The sequence below is a fragment of the Cenococcum geophilum genome, assembly GCF_001692895.1.
Source record: "Cenococcum geophilum 1.58 unplaced genomic scaffold K441scaffold_5, whole genome shotgun sequence".
In the NCBI taxonomy this organism is placed as follows: Eukaryota; Fungi; Ascomycota; class Dothideomycetes; order Gloniales; family Gloniaceae; genus Cenococcum; species Cenococcum geophilum.
The window spans coordinates 358,728-382,358 of record NW_027137563.1 but is presented as its reverse complement, the minus strand read 5'-3'; the positions used below and the strand labels follow the sequence as shown (position 1 = coordinate 382,358).

General features: G+C 46.1%; 8 protein-coding genes across 8 annotated transcripts; 4 read left to right on the top strand and 4 right to left on the bottom strand.

The window, feature by feature from the left end:
- Window positions 1–32: 32 nt before the first annotated feature.
- On the bottom strand, window positions 33–1,034 carry K441DRAFT_251438 (uncharacterized protein). The gene is made up of 3 exons (XM_067640776.1): window positions 879–1,034; window positions 527–824; window positions 33–472 (listed from the first exon to the last, which is right to left on the bottom strand). The coding sequence occupies exons 1-3, from the start codon at window positions 900–902 to the stop codon at window positions 132–134; spliced, it is 663 nt and encodes a 220-aa protein (XP_067508364.1). The 5' UTR covers window positions 903–1,034; the 3' UTR covers window positions 33–131.
- Window positions 1,035–1,681: 647 nt separating this feature from the next.
- K441DRAFT_540691 (mitochondrial pyruvate dehydrogenase kinase-like protein) lies at window positions 1,682–3,192 on the bottom strand (the record flags this gene model as incomplete). Its single annotated transcript, XM_067642605.1, has 2 exons — window positions 1,682–2,936; window positions 2,996–3,192. 2 exons carry the CDS (start codon window positions 3,190–3,192, stop codon window positions 1,682–1,684), a joined length of 1,452 nt encoding a protein of 483 aa, XP_067508363.1.
- A 607-nt stretch (window positions 3,193–3,799) lies between these two features.
- On the bottom strand, window positions 3,800–5,768 carry K441DRAFT_653219 (uncharacterized protein). The gene is made up of 4 exons (XM_067647501.1): window positions 5,564–5,768; window positions 5,208–5,509; window positions 4,779–5,154; window positions 3,800–4,711 (listed from the first exon to the last, which is right to left on the bottom strand). Exons 1-4 carry the CDS (start codon window positions 5,762–5,764, stop codon window positions 4,157–4,159), a joined length of 1,434 nt encoding a protein of 477 aa, XP_067508362.1. The 5' UTR covers window positions 5,765–5,768; the 3' UTR covers window positions 3,800–4,156.
- A 471-nt stretch (window positions 5,769–6,239) lies between these two features.
- K441DRAFT_653218 (uncharacterized protein) lies at window positions 6,240–7,663 on the top strand. The gene is made up of 4 exons (XM_067647500.1): window positions 6,240–6,634; window positions 6,687–6,727; window positions 6,774–6,930; window positions 6,987–7,663. Exons 1-4 carry the CDS (start codon window positions 6,330–6,332, stop codon window positions 7,255–7,257), a joined length of 774 nt encoding a protein of 257 aa, XP_067508361.1. The 5' UTR covers window positions 6,240–6,329; the 3' UTR covers window positions 7,258–7,663.
- A 341-nt stretch (window positions 7,664–8,004) lies between these two features.
- On the bottom strand, window positions 8,005–8,314 carry K441DRAFT_540406 (uncharacterized protein; the record flags this gene model as incomplete). The annotated part of the gene is made up of 3 exons (XM_067642594.1): window positions 8,005–8,092; window positions 8,145–8,213; window positions 8,262–8,314. 3 exons carry the CDS (start codon window positions 8,312–8,314, stop codon window positions 8,005–8,007), a joined length of 210 nt encoding a protein of 69 aa, XP_067508360.1.
- Window positions 8,315–8,926: 612 nt separating this feature from the next.
- On the top strand, window positions 8,927–12,616 carry K441DRAFT_541384 (DUF663-domain-containing protein; the record flags this gene model as incomplete). Its single annotated transcript, XM_067642645.1, has 4 exons — window positions 8,927–8,987; window positions 9,041–9,111; window positions 9,161–9,250; window positions 9,308–12,616. 4 exons carry the CDS (start codon window positions 8,927–8,929, stop codon window positions 12,614–12,616), a joined length of 3,531 nt encoding a protein of 1,176 aa, XP_067508359.1.
- A 755-nt stretch (window positions 12,617–13,371) lies between these two features.
- On the top strand, window positions 13,372–15,371 carry K441DRAFT_251257 (uncharacterized protein). Its single transcript, XM_067640775.1, has 4 exons — window positions 13,372–13,655; window positions 13,759–14,213; window positions 14,266–14,551; window positions 14,620–15,371. The coding sequence occupies exons 1-4, from the start codon at window positions 13,652–13,654 to the stop codon at window positions 15,168–15,170; spliced, it is 1,296 nt and encodes a 431-aa protein (XP_067508358.1). The 5' UTR covers window positions 13,372–13,651; the 3' UTR covers window positions 15,171–15,371.
- Window positions 15,372–15,910: 539 nt separating this feature from the next.
- On the top strand, window positions 15,911–18,223 carry K441DRAFT_653215 (uncharacterized protein). Its single transcript, XM_067647499.1, has 4 exons — window positions 15,911–16,138; window positions 16,232–16,610; window positions 16,682–17,029; window positions 17,138–18,223. The coding sequence occupies exons 1-4, from the start codon at window positions 15,996–15,998 to the stop codon at window positions 17,843–17,845; spliced, it is 1,578 nt and encodes a 525-aa protein (XP_067508357.1). The 5' UTR covers window positions 15,911–15,995; the 3' UTR covers window positions 17,846–18,223.
- The last annotated feature ends 5,408 nt before the right edge of the window (window positions 18,224–23,631 follow it).

Sequence of the window (23,631 nt, the reverse complement as noted above, 5' to 3'; positions counted from 1 at the left end):
CAGGGGACCCGCCAGGCACCGAGCCTTCCCACCACTGTCAGCACTGAACCAAAGCGCCTGACAATTCCAGCATCAAGACCACCTATTCTGGAAATTTGCTGGCGGGAACCCGGACAGATTGTTCCCGTTGTTCACGGGATGGTAGTCGCCGCTGCCGGAATGGTCATGCATTCCGCCGTTTGCATAGGACCTAGGACATGGAAGGCATAAAACTCGCCTGTGGCTTTTTGTGCAGTAGTCTGCCTGTACATTTTCCGTTCCGGCGTATCGACTATTTCTTTCCAGTGGCACTCATTCTCATGACTAGCGTGTTGATTGCGTTCAAATCCGACCACCGTATAGCTGTGACGGAGAGTTGTAAAGCCAAAGCTCCCAGTCAAATCACACCGCACCAGTTGATAGGCGTCCGTGTTTAGAGCTTCGTCGGTATAATTGGACCAATGGATACTGCGGCGTCTGCATGGGGGCATAGCTATCATGCGGGTTAGGAGGGGTTTTAAAATAGTAGTAGATGTTTCGATACCACATTTGGGCGCCGCGGATTTTTTGCTGCGCTGAACTGCTTGCCCACCCAGATCAGCCGCAGGGTATCTCGTTTTCAGGTCACTTGCTTTGTAGGGTGGTTTCCCGCCTCTTAGGTTAACTAAAAGCCCAGCTGCGAAGATTGCAAACGTAGTGAATGGCCAAATACCGTGCAGATGCTTTCGCGATCGAGGACACTGCAGAACATCGGGCGGCTGATTTTGACTTGCGGTTCCAGAATTTTGGGATAAACGAGACCCAGCATTCCTGTCTAGGCATACGCGCGCCTCTTCAATGCCCTGCTGAGTAATTCGCTGAGTGGTTGGCTGAGTGGTATACTCAGGACATTGACTGACTATTTTTCTTTTGGAAAGTATCATTGGCTAGTTTCCTCTTTTTGGAAGTTTTTCTTTGCGCTTTTCTCTCGTTGGCTTTTACTTGGTTCTACGACGGAACTGCATAGAGAAATCCGTCTTCTCCCAGCGAGAAGCAATCCTTTTAAATTGAGGCTGCTGTGGAAATGAGGACCCAATGGGCTATTTCCTTCGTTTTTTGTGCATACCCATGAAACGTCGCGTTTAAGTCGTCCTCTAATCTTCTAGGTGTTCAAAGAACGCCAATCTCTATCATAGTGATAGTGAGCGTCAGGAAATATGGCAGGAGCGCACGAGAGAAAGGTGTAAACGTAAACAATAGTCGGTCGTCCAGGAAATACGACGGTTCTCACTACATGAATGCGGATCTTCATATCGAGTCACATTTTGGAAAGAGAAAGAGGCGATAGAAGTGTTGAGACGCAGAGAAATGATACTGAAGTACATTGCACTCATCAGTTCATTTCATTCATACGAGTTCGTAATGACCCTAGTACAGTCAACCCTATCGGATCACTAGAAATAATGGCTGCACTGCTGCTCACCGACGTGCTGACAGATCAGGTTCATCATGGCACTGCCCCTTAACAACTCACTCCAACTAGAAGATGCTATTGGAAGCATGTGACCCGACCCCGCCTTTCCTTCCTAGGTACTTGAATGAGCACACGAAATCACCTCTCCGCATTTGGGGGCATTAATCCTCGCCTAGATCCGCAGGGCATCATTTTCTCGATCGGCGGTAGGTAAGTTTTTCAATCGCTCACAATGAGCCCGCCAGTCCTTCAATCCACCTTTCCAACGCCTCTCAAGCTCAAGTAAACATCCGCGCCCCATCCCCATAGACTCTGAACCGCAATGCCTCCCCCGAAATACTCCGCATAAGCCCGGCCAAGTGGTAGCCCGTACCCTAGACCTGCGAGACTGTTCGCACCATCCCCTCCTGGCCCAGAAATGGCGTTCAACCCATCCATGCTGTTGCCGGACTTGGCCGAAGAGCCTCCCGAGAGGGTCAAGGAGACTTGCTCCTCGTTGAACGTCGTGAAACTGTAGTCCCAGATATGCGCATAATTCTCGGGAGAGATGCCCCCGCCGCGATCACGGATGCGGATCGTTACGCCGGGGGTGGAGCGGGCAAGGGGTCGGATCATTTGGGAAGCGACTGCAGAAGCGGTCTCCGAAACATCTTGGCCAGTGCAGGATTTGGAAGCCACATCGGCGTTTCCTTGGTCGGTATTGGAGATGGCTTCGTCTGATATGTTTTCATTGTCCTCGCATAGGAGATCTTCGGGAAGCGGCGCGATTGTTATTTCGATAGGCTCCCGCTCCATGCCGCTCTCGACCGTTGCGCGAAATGCATTTTTCAGTAGTTCTGTGAGTATGTATTCAAGATGTACTGGGACGTGTGCGAACGTGTACTCCGGCTCTCCCTTCACCACAACATGTGGCCGCGCGCCGTACTTAAGCTCGCATATCTCAGAGACGACGGATTCGCAATGTTGTATAATACTAGCAGGGCGTAGGTTTGTGTCGATAACGCCAATGTAACTGGATGCGGGATGGGAGGAGTCTTCTACAGAAGAAGAGGAGGATGAGGATGAGGAGAGCTCCTGGTGTGGCTGGGATGAGAAGTGTAACGCGATGTGCTGCTCGGCGATGAGGCGGGTGCCAATGCGGGCGCGAAGGTGCTCGTCGAGGAACCTGGTAACCTCTTTAGGACTTATATACTTCCTAGCCTCCAGGAAACCCCTAGCCAATATAGAGATGGTATTGGAATGTGTTTGGACTAGGTCGGCCATGACCTCTGTGAATTTGACCTCGTCCTCCAAAGTTATAATTTCCTTTTCGGCCCATGGCAAGAGCGTTGAGAGGGAATGTAAGTAATTATTGTGAATTTTGTTAATCTGGGGGTTTGAGACGACTATATAGGGCAGGTTTCGGAGGGATTGGATGCGGTAAGCGAGGCGGGCGGGGAGAATGGATAGCGTAAAGTTTGCGGAGCTATATAGGGCCTGTGCGGAGAGCGGAGGTCGGCCATGTCTATGACAGAAGCTATCAGTTACTAGAGCGGCAGGAGGAGCTTTAGTAGGATATCCTACTTGACCAGGTCGGTGAGGGTAAGTGGATGGAGTGGTCGGGAAGCTAGACGTGCTATATCGTCATCGGTTACAGATTTGGTATGAAGCTGGCGGTGGTAATGTCGGCGGAAGCTGGAATGCTTCAGACGAGTCTCAAGTGGGCAATAGAGCCTTATCAATTGCGTCTGTATGATTAGAGGTCGTTGGACTTGGATCATGGTCGAATTTGCATCTTCTGTGAGAAATTGGGGTCGCAAGCCCAGTTAGGACCTGCCCGAGTGGAGGTAAACGCCTTGCGGTGAGAGCTTGTCATCACGTGACTTATCTCACATTGTTCTGAAAATCATTCTCTAAAAGCTCATCGACCGTGAGAAATGAAAGAACAAGTTGGAAATGAGTAATATATTCTATACCAAAAAATTAGTGTCGGGTGGTTTGATGTTAACCACGCCGAACACGCCGAAATCAAGCAGCGGCCGCCTTTATCTTTGCAATCAGCACCAACTCCATACTGCCAATGAAAACCTCCCCTAGAAGATTACTTAACCACATCACTCAATCAATAACATAAACGCCATCAATCAATCGATCACGTGGCTCACTATCAAAGTCTTACGAGAGAAGCTGCTCCGATGTAGTGCCGCTTAGATCTCGATAACAAGGTCGAACTCTCAGTAACAAGCTGGATGGATAAGCGTGATTCAAATGAAGAGTTGACCTCATAGTCTAGAGGAGCAACCTATGCTTTATTGTTGCGACTGAACAGATGGGCGGATTATTACCTGCGAATAAGAAACCAATAAAAGAGAAAAATGTCAGTAGAAGTATATGTATATGTGAATATTTCAAAGTCAATCTCATTTGCTAGACTGTGCAAGCTGTCGTTCAATGCCAATCTTCTCAGCCTGAGTTGGCGTCATTGCTATTTGCGCTCCGTGTCTTTGGAGGCCTGTCTTGAGGTCCTTCATATCCTTCGCGAGCTTCAAGCTGACATTCCTATAGTACGCTTTCATATACCCAGGTTTGAGAAAGATTACACTATTCAGTTGTTCTTTATATGCCTGGACCCTCTCGAGATGACTGCTGTCCCCTTTCTCGCTCTGCTCGGCGGCCATGAACAACAAGCCCATGAGAAAACGAGCACACTCCTCCAAGCTTTTCTGAATAGTTAATAGAACGACGCTAGCTACTAGAAGTCAGCGATTGACGGTTTAGAAGCCAAGAGAAGTCTGAACTCATACGATTTGTTTTTTGCCGGTCCCCCCACTTGACGCCCTCGACTATTGCGGCAGCACTAAAGGCTACGGTGGCAACGGCAGCACCACCGAGCAACCCTACAGGACCCAACGCACCCGCAGCAGAGCACAAAGTCCAGACGGCAGCGCTGACGGTGGCTATTCCGCTTACGCCTGCAGCTGCGGCTAGAGCTGTGATTGATGTGAATTCGGCGTCTGAGATGGTAAGCGTCACATCGAAAAGAGGCAATGTGGATTGCATCAAGTTTCCAAAGGAATTGATGGTCATCGCGATGTCATCTATTGTTGGAGATTCTTGATCTGTAAAATTATGGTTAGCAAACGCGAAGACAGTAGCACGCCTAGAATTTGAGATGGAATTACTGTGAAGATGCTCCAGAGCAATAATTGGGTGTTTGGATGCACTCAAGTATGCTTGGGAAGCTAATGTCAGCTTGCTCCGAATGACAACTCCATTGAGCTCCTTTAACTTAGGTCCGAGCTACAATATACGAAGTCAGCTTCCGATGAAGTGATAAATAGGTTTGATATTAGCGGTTTTTGCTTGCCTGCTTCTTTATATCCGGAGCATAAGCTCTAAACGCCCTCGTGAGCCAACAGGCAATAGCTATTAATAGTTTCATAGCCTCCTTATTCTGCTCAGCATTTTTTGAAGAATGAGGTGTGTCGTCGCCAATCTTAAGTGCGGCTACATCAGAGAAGTCCGTCAATGCCAAACCATCCATCTCACTGTTCACAGCAGATGAGTTTTCCTTAGGACGAAGCTTTGATTTGAGCTTTCCACCTGCAAACTTGCAGGCTTCATCAATGAGCTCTTTCTCTATAATTGCTCCTCCATTTAGTAATTCAATACCGGTGAGCATTTTCTCGATCAACACTCCATAGCGCTCTATTAAGTCTGCTGCGTTATAAATAACGACCATCCTAAGTGATTCATTAGCAAGATAGGACTAGTCTGGATGGCAGGAGTTACTCGCGGTTGGTAGAGGAATTTCGTAGAGTTCCTGTTCAAGAAATCATCTCTCAATCTCTCCAGCTCTTTGGATAATGTATCTCCCACGCAATATCGCGTAACGATTGCAGTACTAAAGCACCGAGCGAAGGTCTTGTCAAGCTCATTTTGTGTTCCCTCCCGGGAAGGACAAAAAGTAAAAGTGACGACAGGATTCAAGAGTCGAAGCTTCGTAGATAGGGCGGAGTGGAGGAGCCTGCTACAAAGCTCGTGTATAGCGTCGCTCTTTTCGGAAGTTTCGGAGATCTTAGGGTGTCGAAGGCGGACCTAGTTGAAGCGAGGTACTCAGCAACAGTCCTATGCTCTGCGCGCAAAGCATACTTCAAGCTTGTAATTACCATCTGTTTCTGATGGATAGGTCTTCCACATCTGGTAACGCCATTGCGTTTCTTCGAGGCTTTCGTTGATTGAGCTCTTCAGCTGATCCGAATACACCTTAATTTGTCTTTGCTGGATTGGGCCAGTCCGAAGCTGGCCTTCCCACACAATTAGACGCACAACGGCATCATCTCCGAGGGCCATAAGAGCAGGAAAGTCAGGGGGGTGTATGAAGGAAGCGGTCCGTAGAAGGACACAATTGCTGCCGGCAGGGTAGAGCAGCAGAAATAGAAGTGGAAGGCTGTGGCTGCTTGTCTAGACCTCTGGAATTGGCACCTAAGCGTCCAAGAAAGCTAAGGCGAGTAAGAAGAAATCTAGATACGCGCTGTCGTAATTTTAGTGGAGTTTTCTTAAATAAATTCAGATTAGTTCAAGCCGTTAAGATATTAACAAGAATGATCCTTCTAGGGATGGTAATTATTATGGATGCACCTAGATCTTAGAATCGGAGGGATTCCAACCAGGGTCATATGGACCACGGTAAAGTCCGGGTGTACACGTAGGGCTTAGCTTTACGCGATAGTTTCAGTAACTAAGTGGAGCCAGCCCATCTTTAAAGCGTGTTGGTTCCAGTGGCTTGGCCTTTGCGGCCTTACAACACAGTTGTGCTCAACGCCTAGACCACCAACTTCAGACTTGGGAATTCGTGCTCTTAATTGCGGCCTCCCATCCACACCTTTGTCAAAATCCGAAAAAGAAATTAGAATTCATGAGCAGTGCTGTTTGTTTCAGCCCTCGCAGTGTGACTCCGCGAAATCGGAGGAGAAGCTTTTCCAAGCGGGACGAAGTAGTTCGCGAGGACGTTGATAGTGTGGATGCAGAAACAGTTATACCGCTCCTCTCTCGTTCTTCTGAAAATGCGCCTGTACAAAAAGAAGCACTCACATTTGATCTTTCGTCCAAGTCATGGGACAGGGTCCGGCAAAGACATGACTTGCTCTTCGAGGCACAGCGCCGCTCTACAGATTACCATCTAGATGAATATCTGACTTTACGTCGTGATATTTGGTTAAAGTATGCTTAGATACTTCAATGTCTTATAAAATTAGTTAATCATTTTACTCAGCCTCATCACTGGTGCTGTAATAGAGGATGACAGATCTTTAAGTAAGTCATTAGCAGCCAAAAGAAAACCAAAGCTTATTAGAATTAGAGGGCAATCTGGATTCACTGAAACCAGATATCTGGCAACTCGTTGTTACAAAGGATCAGCTGGAGTCCGATCTAATTATGACGGGTGAACATCTCAGAATATTTCTCGACAAGGCTGCCGGAAAGGTTGGCTGGTCCATAAGCTGGTTTGCATCCATGTAAGTCTAATAGGAACCTACTACTGAGGAGTGATGCTAACGGGAGGTATTATAAGAGGACTCTTCACAGCTTTAGAGAAATCCTATTCCGGCAGGGAGAGACCTTGGTATCTCAGATACTTCCTTTGGGCACTCTTCGGAGCCTCTGGCTTGGAGACGGTGTACAACGGTCTTCGATTAGCACTCATATACTGGCTTAAGAGGCGCACTAGCACGACACAGAAAAAGCTAGAGCATGATGAATTGCTAGAAGAAGACCGCACAAATTTTGGCGGTCGGATATGGAATATGCTACAATTCAGCAACACACTTCAGTTAGTCTCCTAGCCTCCAAGCCTTCACGATATGGAATCGAGCTTTCAAGCTCTTCAATGCATCCGCAGAGCATTCCTTAATTTCTCGGCTGCGGTGTGAAAGGAATGATAATTGTGGTCGAATGATTGCAAAAGGCATATGCAGGCTGCAGGTCTCAAAGTTGTTGGCTTGGAGTTGAATTGCCGATTTAATGTGCAGCGACTTTTACTGAAGTCTTTGGATCTCCGGCCTAAGCCGCTCCTTAGCCCTAATAATTCCCGGAATTGATAATTGCGGGCATCGGTAATGGATTGCTTTATGAAGAAGATTGGTTGATACTCTATCCCCGTTAGCGGAATAGTGAGTATGAGAGAACAGATTGGAGCGAGATCAAGGTTTTCTTGTCTTAAACGGACGTGATAATTCATATCAACCCTATTGTAGCCATTGTACATTCTGAATAGGTTGGTGTGGCAATCAGCATTCGATTCGGTAGGACAACCGTCAACCTCAGGGAATGGCTGTTTGTAACCAATTACTTCAACAGCAATGCACTTTCATGATATAGAAAGGCTCATAGAATATCCAATGCTAGGCTGACATGGGACTAACCATGGCACCTAGCCTTATCTGATCAAGGTCTCATTAGAATTGTGCTATGCTAGGCCGGGGGACCCTATAGAAGTCCATGCCACAGGTATACACCTCATCATGCCAAAGGGTATTTTGAAGGACTCAAAGGTAGAAGTGAAGTGTGTTGGACGGTTCTCGAGGACTCTTCTATTGCGTCGTAACTTCCCCGTCTGCCTCAACAGTAATGTGATCGTTTGACTTCAAGGCATGTACAGTGTCGGGAGGAAATTCAGCCCTTGGATGGATTAGTCTTGCTCCTATAATTTATTTGAGAGCCCAAGACTTACGTGAACCCTTCAATCAAATTGAAAGTGTGAGTAATCTTTCCGCCTTGCTCTTCAACAGTCTTCTTGGCACTGCTATACATTAGTAGAACTTCATCTCAAGGACTAGGGCATACATACTTCTCAATCTCCTTCGGGCTCGCACCTTCTTTTAGAGTAACCTGGGTTATCATCAGTTTCTGATTCAGTCCTTGAACATAGCGTGTGCTACCCCACTCACATTGAAGGTAGACATTCTGGCTTTAAAAGTGGAGGTAATACGACGGTAGAAGACTCGAGTGTGTATGATGGTTCTATGATTCTTCGACGAGTGGTTGGTGCTGAAGAGGAGAAGGATTTAAGTGGAAGGTAGCAGGGCACCAAGGTTTTTGTATGTCCCTCCGAACCCAACAACCAAGGCCGTCGTCAAACGTCAAGCGTCAAGCGGGCGCAGACTGCCCGATGACGTGCGCTGCGGCGTCAGCCGATAAGGCAGGCGCACCGTTAAGAACGACATCCATGCAGAGAGTCCACGAATTCCTCATCAAACCGGCAGACATAAGGACGATATCGGAAAAAATTACTCTGCCTTCATGGCGTTCAATCCGCTGGAAAAGTCCCTGCAGCCAGGCAATTGCCAATGCCGTCCGCGGCTTGACGAGATCACAGGCGGGGAAGATGATCGATAACTTTAGATTAGATTAACGCTAGTTCAATCGCGGGTTAGCGTCACTCCAAATTTCCATACCCAAAATTTCTGTGGATGGAGCTTCAGTGAAGAGAGCAAGGCCGCAAACGACACAACAATGGCAGACCAGGCAAATCGACCGCACCGGAAGACAAAGGAGAAGAAAGCGCATTCTAGTGGTGAGATGTTCTCAGAAGATATTTCTAGAACCGTGTACTGACCATGTTCACAGGTCTAAATCCCAAAGCCTTCGCCTTCGCAAACCCGGGTAGACTGCAGAAGCAAGCAGCTCGCTCCCATGATGTATACTACACATTCTAATTCTCAAGGATGAGGCGTTGATCTATAGCAGGTCAAAGAGAAGCGGCTACACGTCCCGCTCGTGGATCGTTTGCCGGAGGAAGCACCGCCTATTATCGTAGCGGTAGTAGGACCTCCTGGGGTACGTTTATTGCTTGCAAATTCTTTACAAACGTGCTCACATATATAAATTCTTTAGGTTGGGAAGACTACACTCATCAAATCTCTAATTCGACGATACACAAAGCAAACCCTCTCAGTTCCCACCGGACCTCTAACAGTCGTAACCTCGAAACGACGACGGTTGACGTTCATTGAATGCCCAGCAGATTCTCTCGCGAGCATGATAGATATCGCGAAGATTGTGGATATTGTACTCCTCATGATCGACGGCAACTATGGATTCGAGATGGAAACAATGGAATTTCTTAATATATTATCGGCGAGCGGCATGCCTGGAAACGTCTTCGGCGTCCTTACACATCTCGATCTATTTAGGAAACAAGACGCACTAAAGATGCAGAAAAAGAGGCTGAAACACAGATTCTGGAGCGAGTTGTACCAAGGTGCCAAGTTGTTCTACCTCTCGGGAGTAGTTAACGGGCGCTATCCAGACAGAGAAGTCCTCAACCTCTCGCGCTTCCTCTCCGTAATGAAAAACCCTCGACCATTAGTGTGGCGGAACTCGCATCCTTACTGCTTAGCCGACCGCTTCCTAGATATAACTCCTCCCACCGCTATTGAAGAGAACCCGAAATGTGACCGAACGATAGCATTGTATGGATACATAAGAGGAACGAATTTCCCAGCTCAAAGGGCTAGAGTCCATGTACCTGGCGTCGGTGATCTGAGTGTTTCAACGACAGAAGCATTACCTGATCCTTGTCCGACTCCATACATGGATCAAGCTATGGCAAAAGCTACCGGGAAAGCAACGCGACGGCGTTTGGGTGAGAAACAAAAACTTCTATTTGCGCCTATGTCAGACGTTGGAGGTGTGCTTGTGGATAAGGACGCTGTTTATATTGACGTCAAGACCTCAAATTTTGCTCAGGGTGAGGAAGACCAACAGGAGCGTGGTTTGGGCGAACAGCTTGTGGTCGGTTTGCAAGGTGAGAGGCGCCTGCTTGGAGAAGCTGATGCGGGCATGAGACTCTTTACTGGTGGTGAAATTGTTGAAAAAGATGCCGTTGTGGAAGATGATAACAAGGGCAGGACATCACGACGAAACCCGAGAATTGTAGAGAGAGAAGGCGACGATGACCTCGTAGAAGATGAAGGCTTTGAAAGCGGGAGCGAAGAGGAGGATGAAGATGATCTCGGGAGTGAACAAGATGATGAAGACGATAACGGATATATTGAGGCTGAAGCAATCTCCGATGACCGTCTTGGTAGAACATTTCGAAAAATAGCGGACAAGAAAAATTCAAATGGAGCCATCGATGACGACGTGGCGTTTGCAGACAGCGATTCAGACCTAGGTTCTATTTCTTCGGTAGAAGATCAAGAGCTAGAAGATCCGGAAGACGACGATTCCGAGTTTTCAGATGAAGACGGTACCCTTCGATGGAAGGAAAATCTTGCTGAAAACGCGAAGAAACTTCATGGCCACAAGAAGCCATATCGCACCACGGAACTTGTCCGCATGATGTACAATGACTCTTTGTCCCCCGCTGAAGTTCTCCGGAGATGGAGGGGAGACGAAGGAGGGCCAGTTGAAAGCGGAGATGACGAAGATGAAGATGAATTCTTCAAGAAAGCTCCGGGCGATGGCAATGCCGAAGATTTAGAGGACCGCGCGATCCCAAGCTTCAACTATGAAGAGCTAGAACAAAAATGGACTGATGGAGACAATCTAGAGGTACTGAGGCGACGTTTTGCTTCGTCTAATCTCTTAGGCGAAAAGGAGAATGACGAAGCTGAGGGCGATTTTGAGGGCTTCGACAACGATGGCGAGGGTGATGGCGCATTTGAAGATCTGGAGACAGGAGAGTCATTTGGAGGCACACAGCCTACAGCAGACCCTGATAATGATGCAAAGGCGATGGAAGCTGAACGGGAGAAAAATGCCCGACGAAAGGAAGAGCTAAAGCTTCGTTTTGAAGAAGAAGACAGAGAAGGTTTTGCAAATGACAAGGCCAATGAGCGAAGAGAGAAAGCCAACGATGAACAAGAGTTTGGAGAGGATGATTGGTACGATGCTCAAAAGGCTATGATCCAAAAGCAACTCACCATCAATCGCGCTGAATTTGAGCAACTGGACGAAGTCTCTAGGATCCGAGTAGAGGGACACAAAGCAGGTACATACGCCCGTATCGTGCTAGAACAAGTGCCATATGAATTTTCGGCCAACTTCAACCCCCGGTATCCTGTCATCATTGGGGGACTCACACCTACTGAAGAGAGATTTGGTTTCGTACAAATTCGCGTCAAACGACACCGGTGGCACAAGAAGATTCTAAAAACAAATGACCCTCTTATATTCTCGCTTGGTTGGAGGAGGTTCCAAACCATGCCGGTCTACAGTATTTCTGACTCCCAAACACGCAACCGTATGCTCAAGTATACGCCAGAGCATATGCATTGCTTTGGCACCTTTTATGGACCTCTTATTGCTCCAAATACCGGGTTCTGTTGTGTACAGTCACTCTCTAACAAAACCCCTGGATTCCGTATTGCAGCAACTGGTGTTGTATTAAACGTGGATGAAAGCACCGAGATAGTCAAGAAGCTCAAGCTCACTGGACATCCGTACAAGATTTTCAAGAATACGGCTTTCGTTAAGGATATGTTCCAAACAGCGTTGGAAATTGCAAAGTTTGAAGGGGCTAGTATCCGAACAGTCTCGGGCATCCGGGGTCAGATCAAGAGGGCTCTGAGCAAGCCTGAAGGCAACTTTCGCGCAACTTTCGAGGACAAGGTCCTTATGAGCGACATTGTATTCTTGCGAGCTTGGTATCCTGTAAAGCCGCATCGATTCTATAACCCAGTCACAAATCTCCTTGTAGCACCAAGCCCTGAGGATGAGGGAGAAAGTACCGGCTGGAAAGGCATGCGGCTAACGGGCGAGGTACGACGAGAGCAGGGAATACCTACCCCAAAAGACAAAAACTCCGCATACAGGCTCATTGAACGACAAACAAGACATTTTAATCCTCTCAGAGTGCCTCGAAAACTCGCGGCAGACCTGCCTTTCAAGTCCCAGCCGGCACAGATGAAGCCACAAAAGAAAGAGACATACCTACAAAAACGAGCAGTAGTTGCCTCCAAAGAAGAAAAAATAGCTCGAACTCTTATGCATCAAGTAATGACACTGAGAAACGAAAAACTCGAGAAGCGACGAGCCGCACAGGAGAGACGAAGGGAACCATACCGCAAGAAGGTCGCAGAAAATGACGAGAAGAGGGCAGAGCGAGAGAAGCGCGAGAAACAAGAGTATTGGCAACGGGAAGGGAAGAAGCGGAAGAATGAAAATGCTCCGGGAGGGGGTAGTAAGAGAAGGAAATAGCTCTGCTAACTACTATTTTATGAAGGGAAGTCGTTTGGACACTAAATAGTTGGTCGCATGGTGGCGTTCCGCTCTCACTACATTTCCGAGCGTTTTAGATCTGCATGTTAGCGCTACAGCTGTTCGCATGTGCGAGTTCCAAGGATGAAGGATCATAATCCATCTGTACACGAGGTGGCGTGGGTGGAGGGTGATGTACCGACGTATACGGAGGGTGCGAAAATAGATTTCCCCTTCCTTTTGAGATTAACTTAGTGGTTTCCTCTAATAAGGTCGTCCATAAGGTTTCTGTGCTTAGGGGCCTTTGGCGGGTCTTATGAGCAGAGACCGCCTAAAATATCGTTGCTTAGGCGATAGAGCCCCCGTAACTCTGGGGCCTTATGGAGAGCAACCACTAGTCCAAAAAAGGAAAGGGATATCGATTTTTGCACGGTCCTTCGTAGTGCCTACGCAGCGCCATGTAAACAACAATTGAAGTATTTGATCATGGACCTTGTAATCTTGTAATCTTGTAGCCTTGTAACCTTGTAATTGCTGCATATACCGAGCGAGAAAATTAATATGTATCTTGTTTGTTCTACGCCGCGCTCTTGTTTGGCCTCTTTGGCAGGGTTTTGACACGATACACGCTCGTGATTTCGCATTTTCGCCCCGGCCTACGCAAGCCCGTCACCCTCTGTCCCTTATCGAGCGACCACGACTTCTTGGATGCTTTCGTCGACTACGCGACAGTGACCATTCTTAATCGTGCAGAGCGCGTATTTCACCAGTGCCTTTATTCACGCACCTACCGCAGAGACAACCCTGCCATTCGCGTCTTTTTACCGGGCACCGCGTCGACTTTTCAATCCCGATCCTCATTCAACCTTCAACGTCCACCGCGACCGCCCTGCACTTCCCCGAAAGCGCCACGAATACCTCCAGGCTGGCTGAATATCTGATGAAGGTGTTTTCGCCCAAGGCACACGATCCTGTTACCTAGCTTTCAGCGCTCAAAGACCGAATGGGCCTCCCGCTCGAGATCCCTACCCCACTATGAGTATGTCGCGTCCAGCAAGCCGAGACAAACTGCCAACACGTCTCCCACACCATCAATTCCAGCCTTTCATCCACCATTGCAACGCCCATCTAATGCGAAATAGTGCCAGACTCGCAAGAGTCTTTCGTCTCTGCTTCTTCCAGCACTTTTGCTGTACCACGATTGCTGTCGTCCTCCAGCAACATTTCTAACTCGACCGGGGCAGATACCGAATATACGTCGCCTACTTCTTCGAATGGCCCGTCAAGCCAGTCTCAAACCTTTGATTCGAGCCAACCGATCCCGCCGTCACCGAATCAAACTCGTCCACAACACTCGAGGCCAACTGCGCCCATGGTTGATACCGATCTAAGAGATGGTGGCAGAAGTGGCAGTGGCGGAACCGCAACGAGTCCGATGTCTGTAGATACACCATTATTAACTCAAGGTTCAAAGAGGACAGCAAGTGGGACGGTGAAGACTGCCATGTCAGGAGTTATGGAGAGTCCAATGCGAGCGCCACCGGGTAGACATTCTAGAAATACAAGCGTAGATTCAAATGCGAGTAGGATTGGTGAGGTATGCTAGGTTTGTATACACGTTCTGCGTCAACGGCTGATTGCGTCTGCAGTTATCCGCTCAACTCAAGACGCGCTTATCGTATGCCATGGTCAAGGTTCAAAATGGCTGGGAAAGACACACCATTGAAGAGCTTGAGGAGCTCCCATCCCAGCGAGGCTCCCCAGTAGCATTATCTGTGAACGTAGATGCATTTAGACGATCTCTTGATTCTCCCCGCATTTCGGACCGCGGACGGAGACCAAGTGGCGTTTCGGAGAACTCTGACCAGCATATGGCTTCTCTCGGGCACGCTAGCCCTACAGGCATCTCGCGTTCCCTTAGCGGAACACCTTCGTGTGCGTTGAATTTCTCAATTTGAGCTTAGGGATGTTTTCAATATCTAATAGTTTATTTCTCACTACAGCTTTCTGGCGACCCGGCTCAAACTCTCAGCCTGCCGCTCATACTCATCTTGCTTTTACTGCTTCTCCAGCAGCATCAAGTGCACCGGCGCTAGCACCAGCAGCAGACATTGTGTCTCGACGCAACCGCCGCTCCAACTCTACTCACGCACCGCCAATGCTTTCGACAACACACAGGAAACATTACAGTGATCTTAGTGGCATGCCAACTACACCAACTACGGGCCCAAGAGCGGGCATTCTCCGTATGCCCAGTCAACAGGCGGAGAAAGATGCAGTGGATACACTGCTCTTCATGAGCAGTCCAAACAATTCTGGTCGTTTAGCACACACCAGTGCGGACGCTCAGCCAAGCCCGTTAAGGTCAGAATTCCCAGTGACGAAAAGGGTAGTCTTTGAGAGTCGCAATGGAAGCAGTAGTGAACCTGACGAAGGAAGAACAGCTGGGCAGGGTGAAGGCCAGAACAGCCGGTATAAGATGATGGCATATTCGACAGGAGCCACAGCCATCGAAAGTGATGACGAGACCCCTTTCCAGTCGCAGAAGCGGTGACAAGACGCCACGGACCCTTGGTTAAAGGGAGCAAACGCATTAGAAAGAGGTGGGAAGAAGATGAAGCGAAGAAGTCAGGAGAGAGAAACAGAAGCAACATCAATCGCAAAATCGGCGTTCCGGTGATACCCTTTTAGTCTAATATTCTCGCAGGTGCGTTGCATAATGACGTTTTCTTTTCTTGCATAACGAACGGGAATCTGAAGATGATGACGGACAAAGGTACTTTGGCTGTGCATAACTGTTCGTGGTTTAGGATACGATGGGAAAGAGACACCCCAGTTGGTGCTATGGATGGCCGAGGTCTCGTTTGGGCCTTCGGAAGGGTGCTGCTGGTGTAGTGTAGCCTTAACGACTATTATGCAGATGATTTGTTCGATGAACTGAGACAAGCAGTGGCTATTAACGTCTAGAGAGTGATGTAGGATTGTCGTTGGTACAGGTGCAAGGTGGATGGTTTCCTCGACAAGTTGTCCGTGGCTCTTGTAATAGGTTGGAGTGAGTTGGAAAATGAAGACAAAAAAGGACAGAGTGGGTCTGCGTCAAAATCGGAGCAAACATGGATTTCTCTCGGATGACAGCCATCAGCCCCACCAGTTTCAGGGTCAGGGTCCACCCACGTCTGGCCCGAGGCGGACCGGAGGGAAAGGCGCTGAACTGAAAGCTGTAAGCATACCATGAAGCATTGGGTTCTTAGGCTTTTCACTTATAATAATGCCACCCCGTCTTTTCTTTCCTCTCCCCCCCCCCAAATCCAATTGACTCCCCCGGGTCACACAAATCATTCCCCAAGGATTGTAACACTTGACTGGAGTTCAATCAACCATGTCCGCGTCCGCTCTGCTCAGAAGCCGCGTGCGAAGGCCAAGCTATCTGAAGAAGCTAGCAAAGGCCGAAGACTTGATTGATCTGTTTCCGCACGGTAGCTACATAGGCTGGTCGGGCTTTACCGGTGTTGGATATCCCAAGTGAGTACACTATCATCCAAATAAAATTAATCATTCCATATTTCTTAATTCCCATTACTGTTTCTCCCAGCATTGTTGACTTTACCCCACTAGAAAAGTTCCAACCGCATTGGCCGACCATGTCGAGAGAAATGGACTCCAAGGTAAACTGAAATACAATCTCTTCGTTGGCGCCTCCTCCGGTGCCGAGACTGAGAATCGGTGGGCCCGCTTGAACATGATCGAGCGCCGCTCTCCGCATCAGGTCGGCAAGGATATTGCCAAGGGTATCAACAACGGCAACATCAAATTCTTCGACAAGCACTTGAGCATGTTTCCTGTAGACTTAATGTATGGCTACTACACGCTGAACAAGCCGCACAATAAACTAGATGTCACGATTGTTGAAGCCAGCGCCATTACAGAGGATGGAGGAATCATCCCCGGACCAAGTGTCGGCGCAAGTCCAGAGCTGATTCAAATGGCTGACAAGGCGAGTCTCACCACTCTAGTCTCTGAATTTAATTATTACGTCTCGGGGAGCATTTCGTTAACAGAGAATAGATTATCATCGAAGTCAACACCGCTGCACCCTCTTTCGAAGGACTTCACGACATCACCATGACAGATCTTCCTCCTCGCCGCAAACCTTATCTTATCATGGCACCTGAAGATCGCATTGGCACGCCTCACATCCCCGTTGACCCAGAGAAGATCGTTGCCATTGTCGAATCAGATTATCCTGATCAGACGCAGCCCAATGCTCCAGAGGACGACACTTCTAGAGCTATTGCTACCAATTTGATCGAGTTCCTCCTGCATGAAGTTAAGCACGGCCGGTTGCCAGACAACCTCCTGCCACTCCAGTCTGGTATTGGAAATATTGCCAATGCGGTCATTGGTGGACTTGCCGTAAGTTTATTTCTGGAAACTTCCCGCCTTTTCTCCATCATATCAAGATGTCAGCCCCTATTCCACAACGTCTCCTCTTGCAGATAACCCACTAACCAATCCGGTTAGGGCGGTAAAGCCAACTTCAAAAATCTCCGCGTATGGACCGAAGTGCTCCAAGACTCCTTCCTCGACCTCTTCGACAGCGGTAACCTCGAATTCGCCACCGCAACCTCAATCCGCTTCTCCCCTGACGGCTTCGCCCGCTTCTGCAAGAAATGGGACCAATACGCGCCCAAGCTTCTCCTCCGCTCGCAGCAAGTCTCGAACTCGCCGGAAATTATCCGGCGGCTGGGCGTCATCGGCATGAACACGCCGGTCGAGGTCGACATCTACGCGCACGCCAACTCGACCTGCGTCATGGGCAGCCGGATGCTGAACGGGCTGGGCGGCTCGGCGGACTTCCTCCGCTCGGCCAAATACAGCATCATGCACACGCCGTCGACGCGGCCGTCCAAGGCGGACCCCACGGGCATCTCGTGCATCGTGCCCATGTGCACGCACGTCGACCAGACCGAGCACGACCTCGACGTCATCGTCACCGAGCAGGGCCTTGCGGACGTGCGGGGCTTGTCGCCGCGCGAGCGCGCCAGGGTCATCATCGCTAAGTGTGCGCATCCCGAGTATCGGCCCATCTTGCAGGACTACTTCGACAAGGCGGAGTTTGAGTGCTTGAGGAAGGGGTGGGGCCATGAGCCGCATTTGCTGTGGAATTCGTTCGATATGCATAAGCATCTGAATGAGAAGGGGACCATGAAGTTGCCGACTTGGGGATAGGGGGGGTATGAGCGGATAGGAAGAGGGAAGGATGGGAGGCAGGGGCTACGGTGGTGGAAAAAATGTGACGAGAAGAGAATCTGATTAGGTGGATTCATGACCTAGCTCTGGGAGCGAAGGTTTCCAGCACCTTGGCGAGCGAGCGATTTTTGGAGATTACAGCTATGGCGCATCACCTGCTGGAGGAAGAATATTTCTTATTCTGATGATATGGCGATTCATGGCGTCTCAAGGCGTCGCTGCGCTAAGCATATGTTGCAAGGGGGTTTCCGTCGCAATTGCAACGAAAACCGCCTGTAGCTCGTGTCGCACTAGCCTATTTTGCCAATGAAGGCGTTGGTAGTGCGTAGTGGGGGAATCTTTCCGTGGAGAGTGGTGAAGGCAACCTAGATAGAAATACACACAATCAAGCTCCACCCGTCAGACGCTAAACTAGGGACACGAATTACCGCTGCATGGGATACTCGCTAACCCGCTGCGTGGGATACTCGCTGCACGGGTACCCGCTGCATGGGTCGCATCCCAAGGTCCACTGTCCCGCGCGGAATCCTCCCTATATTAGGGATACCCCCCTTAACCGGGTTGCTACGACCGCTACAAGCTGTCAGGTGGCTACGGCATGGAACGCTCAGGCGTCTTCATACGCAGCGCCTCTGCCTACGTGATCGTTATCCTTGCAAGTTGTCAAAGCGCAACTATCTCATAGGCTGCTAAAGGGAGCGCTGAGACAGAAATTGCTATGAAATAACATGCCAAATCAATCAATTTTAAGAAGTTAAGGACATCGCAGCCGAGACCACTGTATGTGAGAACAATAAGTGCACTAGTTAAATAAACACAAGCAGATTCTAAAGTGTCGCTCCTAAGAAGCAAGTAATGCGTCGTAGTGCATCAGAGAGAACATTAAGAGAACACGGCTGTATTCAAAGCGAATTTTTAAGAGGCTTCGCGTGTTTGAAGGCAAGAAAGCGACTTGCATCTAATGAAGTGGTATATTTGACCAGTTTTTTCCCCACTCCCAGCTATCTTGAGAGGCGATTGCGCCGACTCTCCCCAGCTCGTATGCTCAGAGTTGGTAATAAGCAAGCAAGCCAAGCTGAGAGCCTTCAGCTTGCTGGCTTGCAATTTTAGACACCTTGAGCTTGCTGGCTTGGCTTGCTTGACCGAAATCGTTCGGCTTGCTTGCTTGCTTGGCCGCTTGATTGATTTTGCATAGAATTTTGGTGTTGTATACAAAATTAAGGCTATAAATCACCCAAAAGCTCCTCTGTGGCCACGACTTGTAGTAATTGTACGATGTAGTTGCACAGGGGTGGTTATCACGAAGGCTTCGAGGGAGGCTTCGAGGGAGGCTTTAAGGGAGGCAGGCTTCGAGGAATCTAGGGGCGTGCGCGGGAGGCACGTGATTTCACACGTGAGAGGCGTGTGTCTATATACCTCGGCAAAAAAGCTCGGCACGGAAAAATAAATAAACGGGGTTTGTTTGCTGTATTTGCACCTAAAGTGTATTATTAACCCGAGGTACGAGTGGTCTATTACTTTCCTATCCCAATTTTCAAACTTCGCCAAGCCTGTCTTTAATTGGTTTAAAAACTTTACCAAGCTCGCTTTTAATTAGTTTAAAATATATAGCGCGCGGTAAGTTATAGCAGAATCCACGTAATAAATATCAAAATATTGCGAACGTTAAAATATCTTAGTATTCCTTTTTTGTTGACACCTTAATTAACAGCACTATATACATTATAAACGTAGTAGAGCCTACTGCAATTAAGTGTATTAAGTGCCATATCTATAAGCCCCGCATTAACTTTATTAAAGACGGCCCGTTAAAGAAGCTTTTAAAGCTATACCAGCTATATTAGTTAAAGGCATGTTTTACCTATATATCACTTTTACTTATACTTACTTTTCTAGAACTCTATATCTATTTTAAAAAAGCGGAAAGCTCTTATAGGGCTAGGTTTTACTACTAAGAATTATTCTGTAAGGCGCCAGCAAACTACTTAACCTAAAAATGACCCTAAGAACGCCTTCCTGCCTCGCGGCCAGAATAGCTAAGATACCCCTAAAATAGCTCAACGGCGGAGGACAATTAGGGTAATACAACGGGAGCACCGTATTCTCATTCGGTAGGGTAAAGCTCACTCGCCTACTCCTCCACTATATACCACGGATAAAGCTAAAAGGGGCATCTAAAAGAGCCTAAATACGTCCTTGCCGGGACTAGCTCCAATACCTACTCCAGTACTAATACCTACTCCAACGTCAATACCTACTCCAGCGCTAATACCTACTCCAGCGCCAATACCTACTTTAGCACTAATACCACCTTCCTTACAGCAAGCTCTGGCTTTAGCTACACTACACCCTATTTTAGCTATTAATTAGGTGCGAATTAAGAAGTTTAGGAGTATACTATAGGCTAAATATATAGAGATATACAGTTGTTATAAAGAGCGGTAGTTCTAAATAGGCCTAGCTATAGAGGGTAATAATATAAATATATATAAAGCCTGTATTAGGGACGCTAATAACCTTAATAATCTAACCTTTTCTCCCCTATTTAGTAAAAGCAACGAGCTTAATCCGCGGCCTGTTCCTAGCTTCCTACCTATACTTACCGCGGTAGAAGAGCTTCTAATTAAGCGCGTATACGTTTATCTATAAGTCGTGCGTATACGCGGCTAGCAATATCGCTATATTAGCTATATTTACTACTTTAGCTAGAACATACTAAAGACTTAAAGGCAGCTACTATAACTACCTACTAAACTTAATATACTGGTCGTAAGGCCTATAGCGATAAAGGGTAGTAAATACCTAAGTTAGCGGTTTACCAAGCGGTATACTATAAGGCGCTCTATTATAGCATAGTAGCTTTACTTTCTAAAGGTTAATTATCCTAATTATTATAATATTAAAATATATAGCACCTAGCTTACTAGCTTACCTAAAAACGGCTTTATATTAGAGTAGCTACCTTATATTAATAAGTTAAAGTTAAAGTCTAATTCTAGTGGCTTAACGGCTTACCTTACTACTCCTATACAATGTCCTTCTGCTCTACCTACTAAGCTTAATAGTAATATACCGGACGGCGAATTTAATAACAATATACTAGATACTCTAGTTCCTAATCTAATACCTAACCTTAATAAATTAGAGCTTTTAGGTCGCAAGGTTTAATACTAATAAGACCTATAAGCAGGGCTAGAGGTTCCTACTATACGGTAAACACCTCTCTCTAAGCGATTAGCTAGTTTTATTATACGTAGCGCCTTTCCTACTCTATTTCCTTATAGTAAAGCCAACTTTAATATGCTACGAAGCTGTATAGTTACCCTAGCTACATACGCCAAGCATATACTTAAGTATTAGGACGGTTAGTTTAGCCGCTATCCCTTATTTCGCTACTATATGTTTAATCAGATTATAAGAGAGTAAGCCCTTAACGCCACCCGCTTTCTTTACGGCTAATTAAATAAAAATAGTCTATCTTTAGATAAGCTTAGTAATCTTATAAATAGTAGTAAGGGTAATTAGATTCTAAATAAGATTATATAATATATACGGAAGCTTAAGGGCACTAGGCTTTACTAGAAGCAAAAAAGAAATAAGCTTATAGTTTATACTAAAAATATTAAAAGCGGGTCTCTATTCTTTACACTTAGCACTACTAATCTATATTAGTATAATCTACACTCTTATATACCTTAATTTAATAAATATAAGGCTGCTAATAAGGCTTAGCGCTACTAGATTACTTCTTAAAATCTTAACAATAACCTATATATTACTGCTTACTAGCTATATCGCCGCTTTAATCTATTTAGGAAGCACGTGCTTATAGGTCTATTTAATAGCACTAACTTTTAGTCCCGATATAAGTAGTAGGTATAAGGTAGCGGCTATATATATAGCTTTTTATAGAGTTTAACAGCCCTAAGGCTAGATCCGTTAACTAGTAAATTAAGGGCGGCTTTTACTAAGCACTAGGCTGCTTTTATATCTATAATAAATCCTAATTAATCTAGGCCTCCTAATCTTTAATATCCTTCTACTCTTAGCTATAAAGAATACCTTAACACTAGTAAGCTTCTTACTGCCTACCTTAATTGATTTTAACAGCACCGTAATTATACTAAATCTTACTACTTAAGATTAAAGAAAGGCTCCGCTAGAATAAAGAAGTGCCGCTTTTACTTTCTACGCTCTCTCTACAATAAGGCCGCTGTATTAAAGGATTAAAATCTATATTACTAGACGTTCTATCTATAGCGTAATAATAAGCTTCTTAATAGCTCTAATTTAGCTATACTACTGGCGTAGATAGCAAATATTAATACGTTGCCCGCTATAAGTATATTAGTAATAGTTAACTATATAGGCAAATATTGCAGTAAGAAAGAGAAGAAGTTAACTTCCTACTAGGAGTTACTCTAATTAGTATAGCCGTATACTAATAGTCTCTATACCTTTAGTTTAATAGTAGCTAAGTTTATAAATAAGCTTATTACTAAACGCGATTGGTTAGTATAGGAGGTATACTATCTACTTCTTAACATTCCCCTTTCCGAAGGCTTAAGAAATATAATAACTTTAGACTGCTACTAGAAGGATAATTAAAGCGCTATATATAAGCTTAAGGATAGATAACTAAGAGGGTACGGACTATCTAACTATAAGAAATATAAGCGCCGCCTAAATAGGGTAGAAGATATTACTTTCCTTAACTTTCTACTCTATTTTAATTACTCTACTTATAAGCGTTAACTAAGAGTAAGGCCTTAAGTTATATTATACTTTCCGTAATATAAATACAATCCTTCCTATTTATAGTATCCTAAGTTCTACTATATAAAGCTTATTCTTTATTATCTATAAAGGGAGTATAAGGAAGTAGCTACTTATACTAATAGATTCGGGGCCCCTAATTATATAGCTTCCTATTAGGCTTATATTAACTCTTATTAGCACCTACCTAACTACTTCTATAATTAAAAACTAGAAAAAGGTCGCAAAACTACTAATAATATTAATAAGTTTAAAGGCGATTTTGTAGACGACTTAGAGCTATACTAGTTCTTTAAGGCCCTGCATACCCGCGTTTAAAATATTAATGGAGTTAAAATTAAGAATCCTAACAGGCTTAGTAATAGGGAGCTTAATTATAACTACGACTAGAGTATATATTAGGGTACATACCCGCAGCTTAATAAGAGGACTTATTAGCAAGAAGTACGGCTACAGCCTCTACCATAGAGCCGCCTATCCTAAATAGCAACTCTATTCTCCTTACAACTAGGCTAGCGTTATATTTATAATATTATAATTAATTACTACAAGCAGATTTAAGTGGGTGTTGGCCCCTCTTTACTACGGATTAATATTAATAGAGAGGCAGAAACTAGTAAATTACATTTTATTACTATTCTCTTTACTACGCTCTATAATATAGCAAGGGCTAATAGCAAGCCAATACTATTAGCTTAAGCGGCCCCTACTAGGGTAGCTGCCTTTAATATTAACGGCAGAACTATATATAATCTATTAAGGTTACCAATAAATCGCCTATTTAAGGACTTACCTACTACTAGTCTTGCACCTCTATAACAGGCTTTTAAGGATATTTACTATCTTATCCTTAACGAGAAATCTATAATTAGGCAAGTATATCTAGCCTAGATTAATCGCCGCCTTTATTAAATCTACCCTATATATAATAACGACTACTTTAAAGGCTTAATGTTATAGAGTAAGTATAAGCGACGATAATATATAGC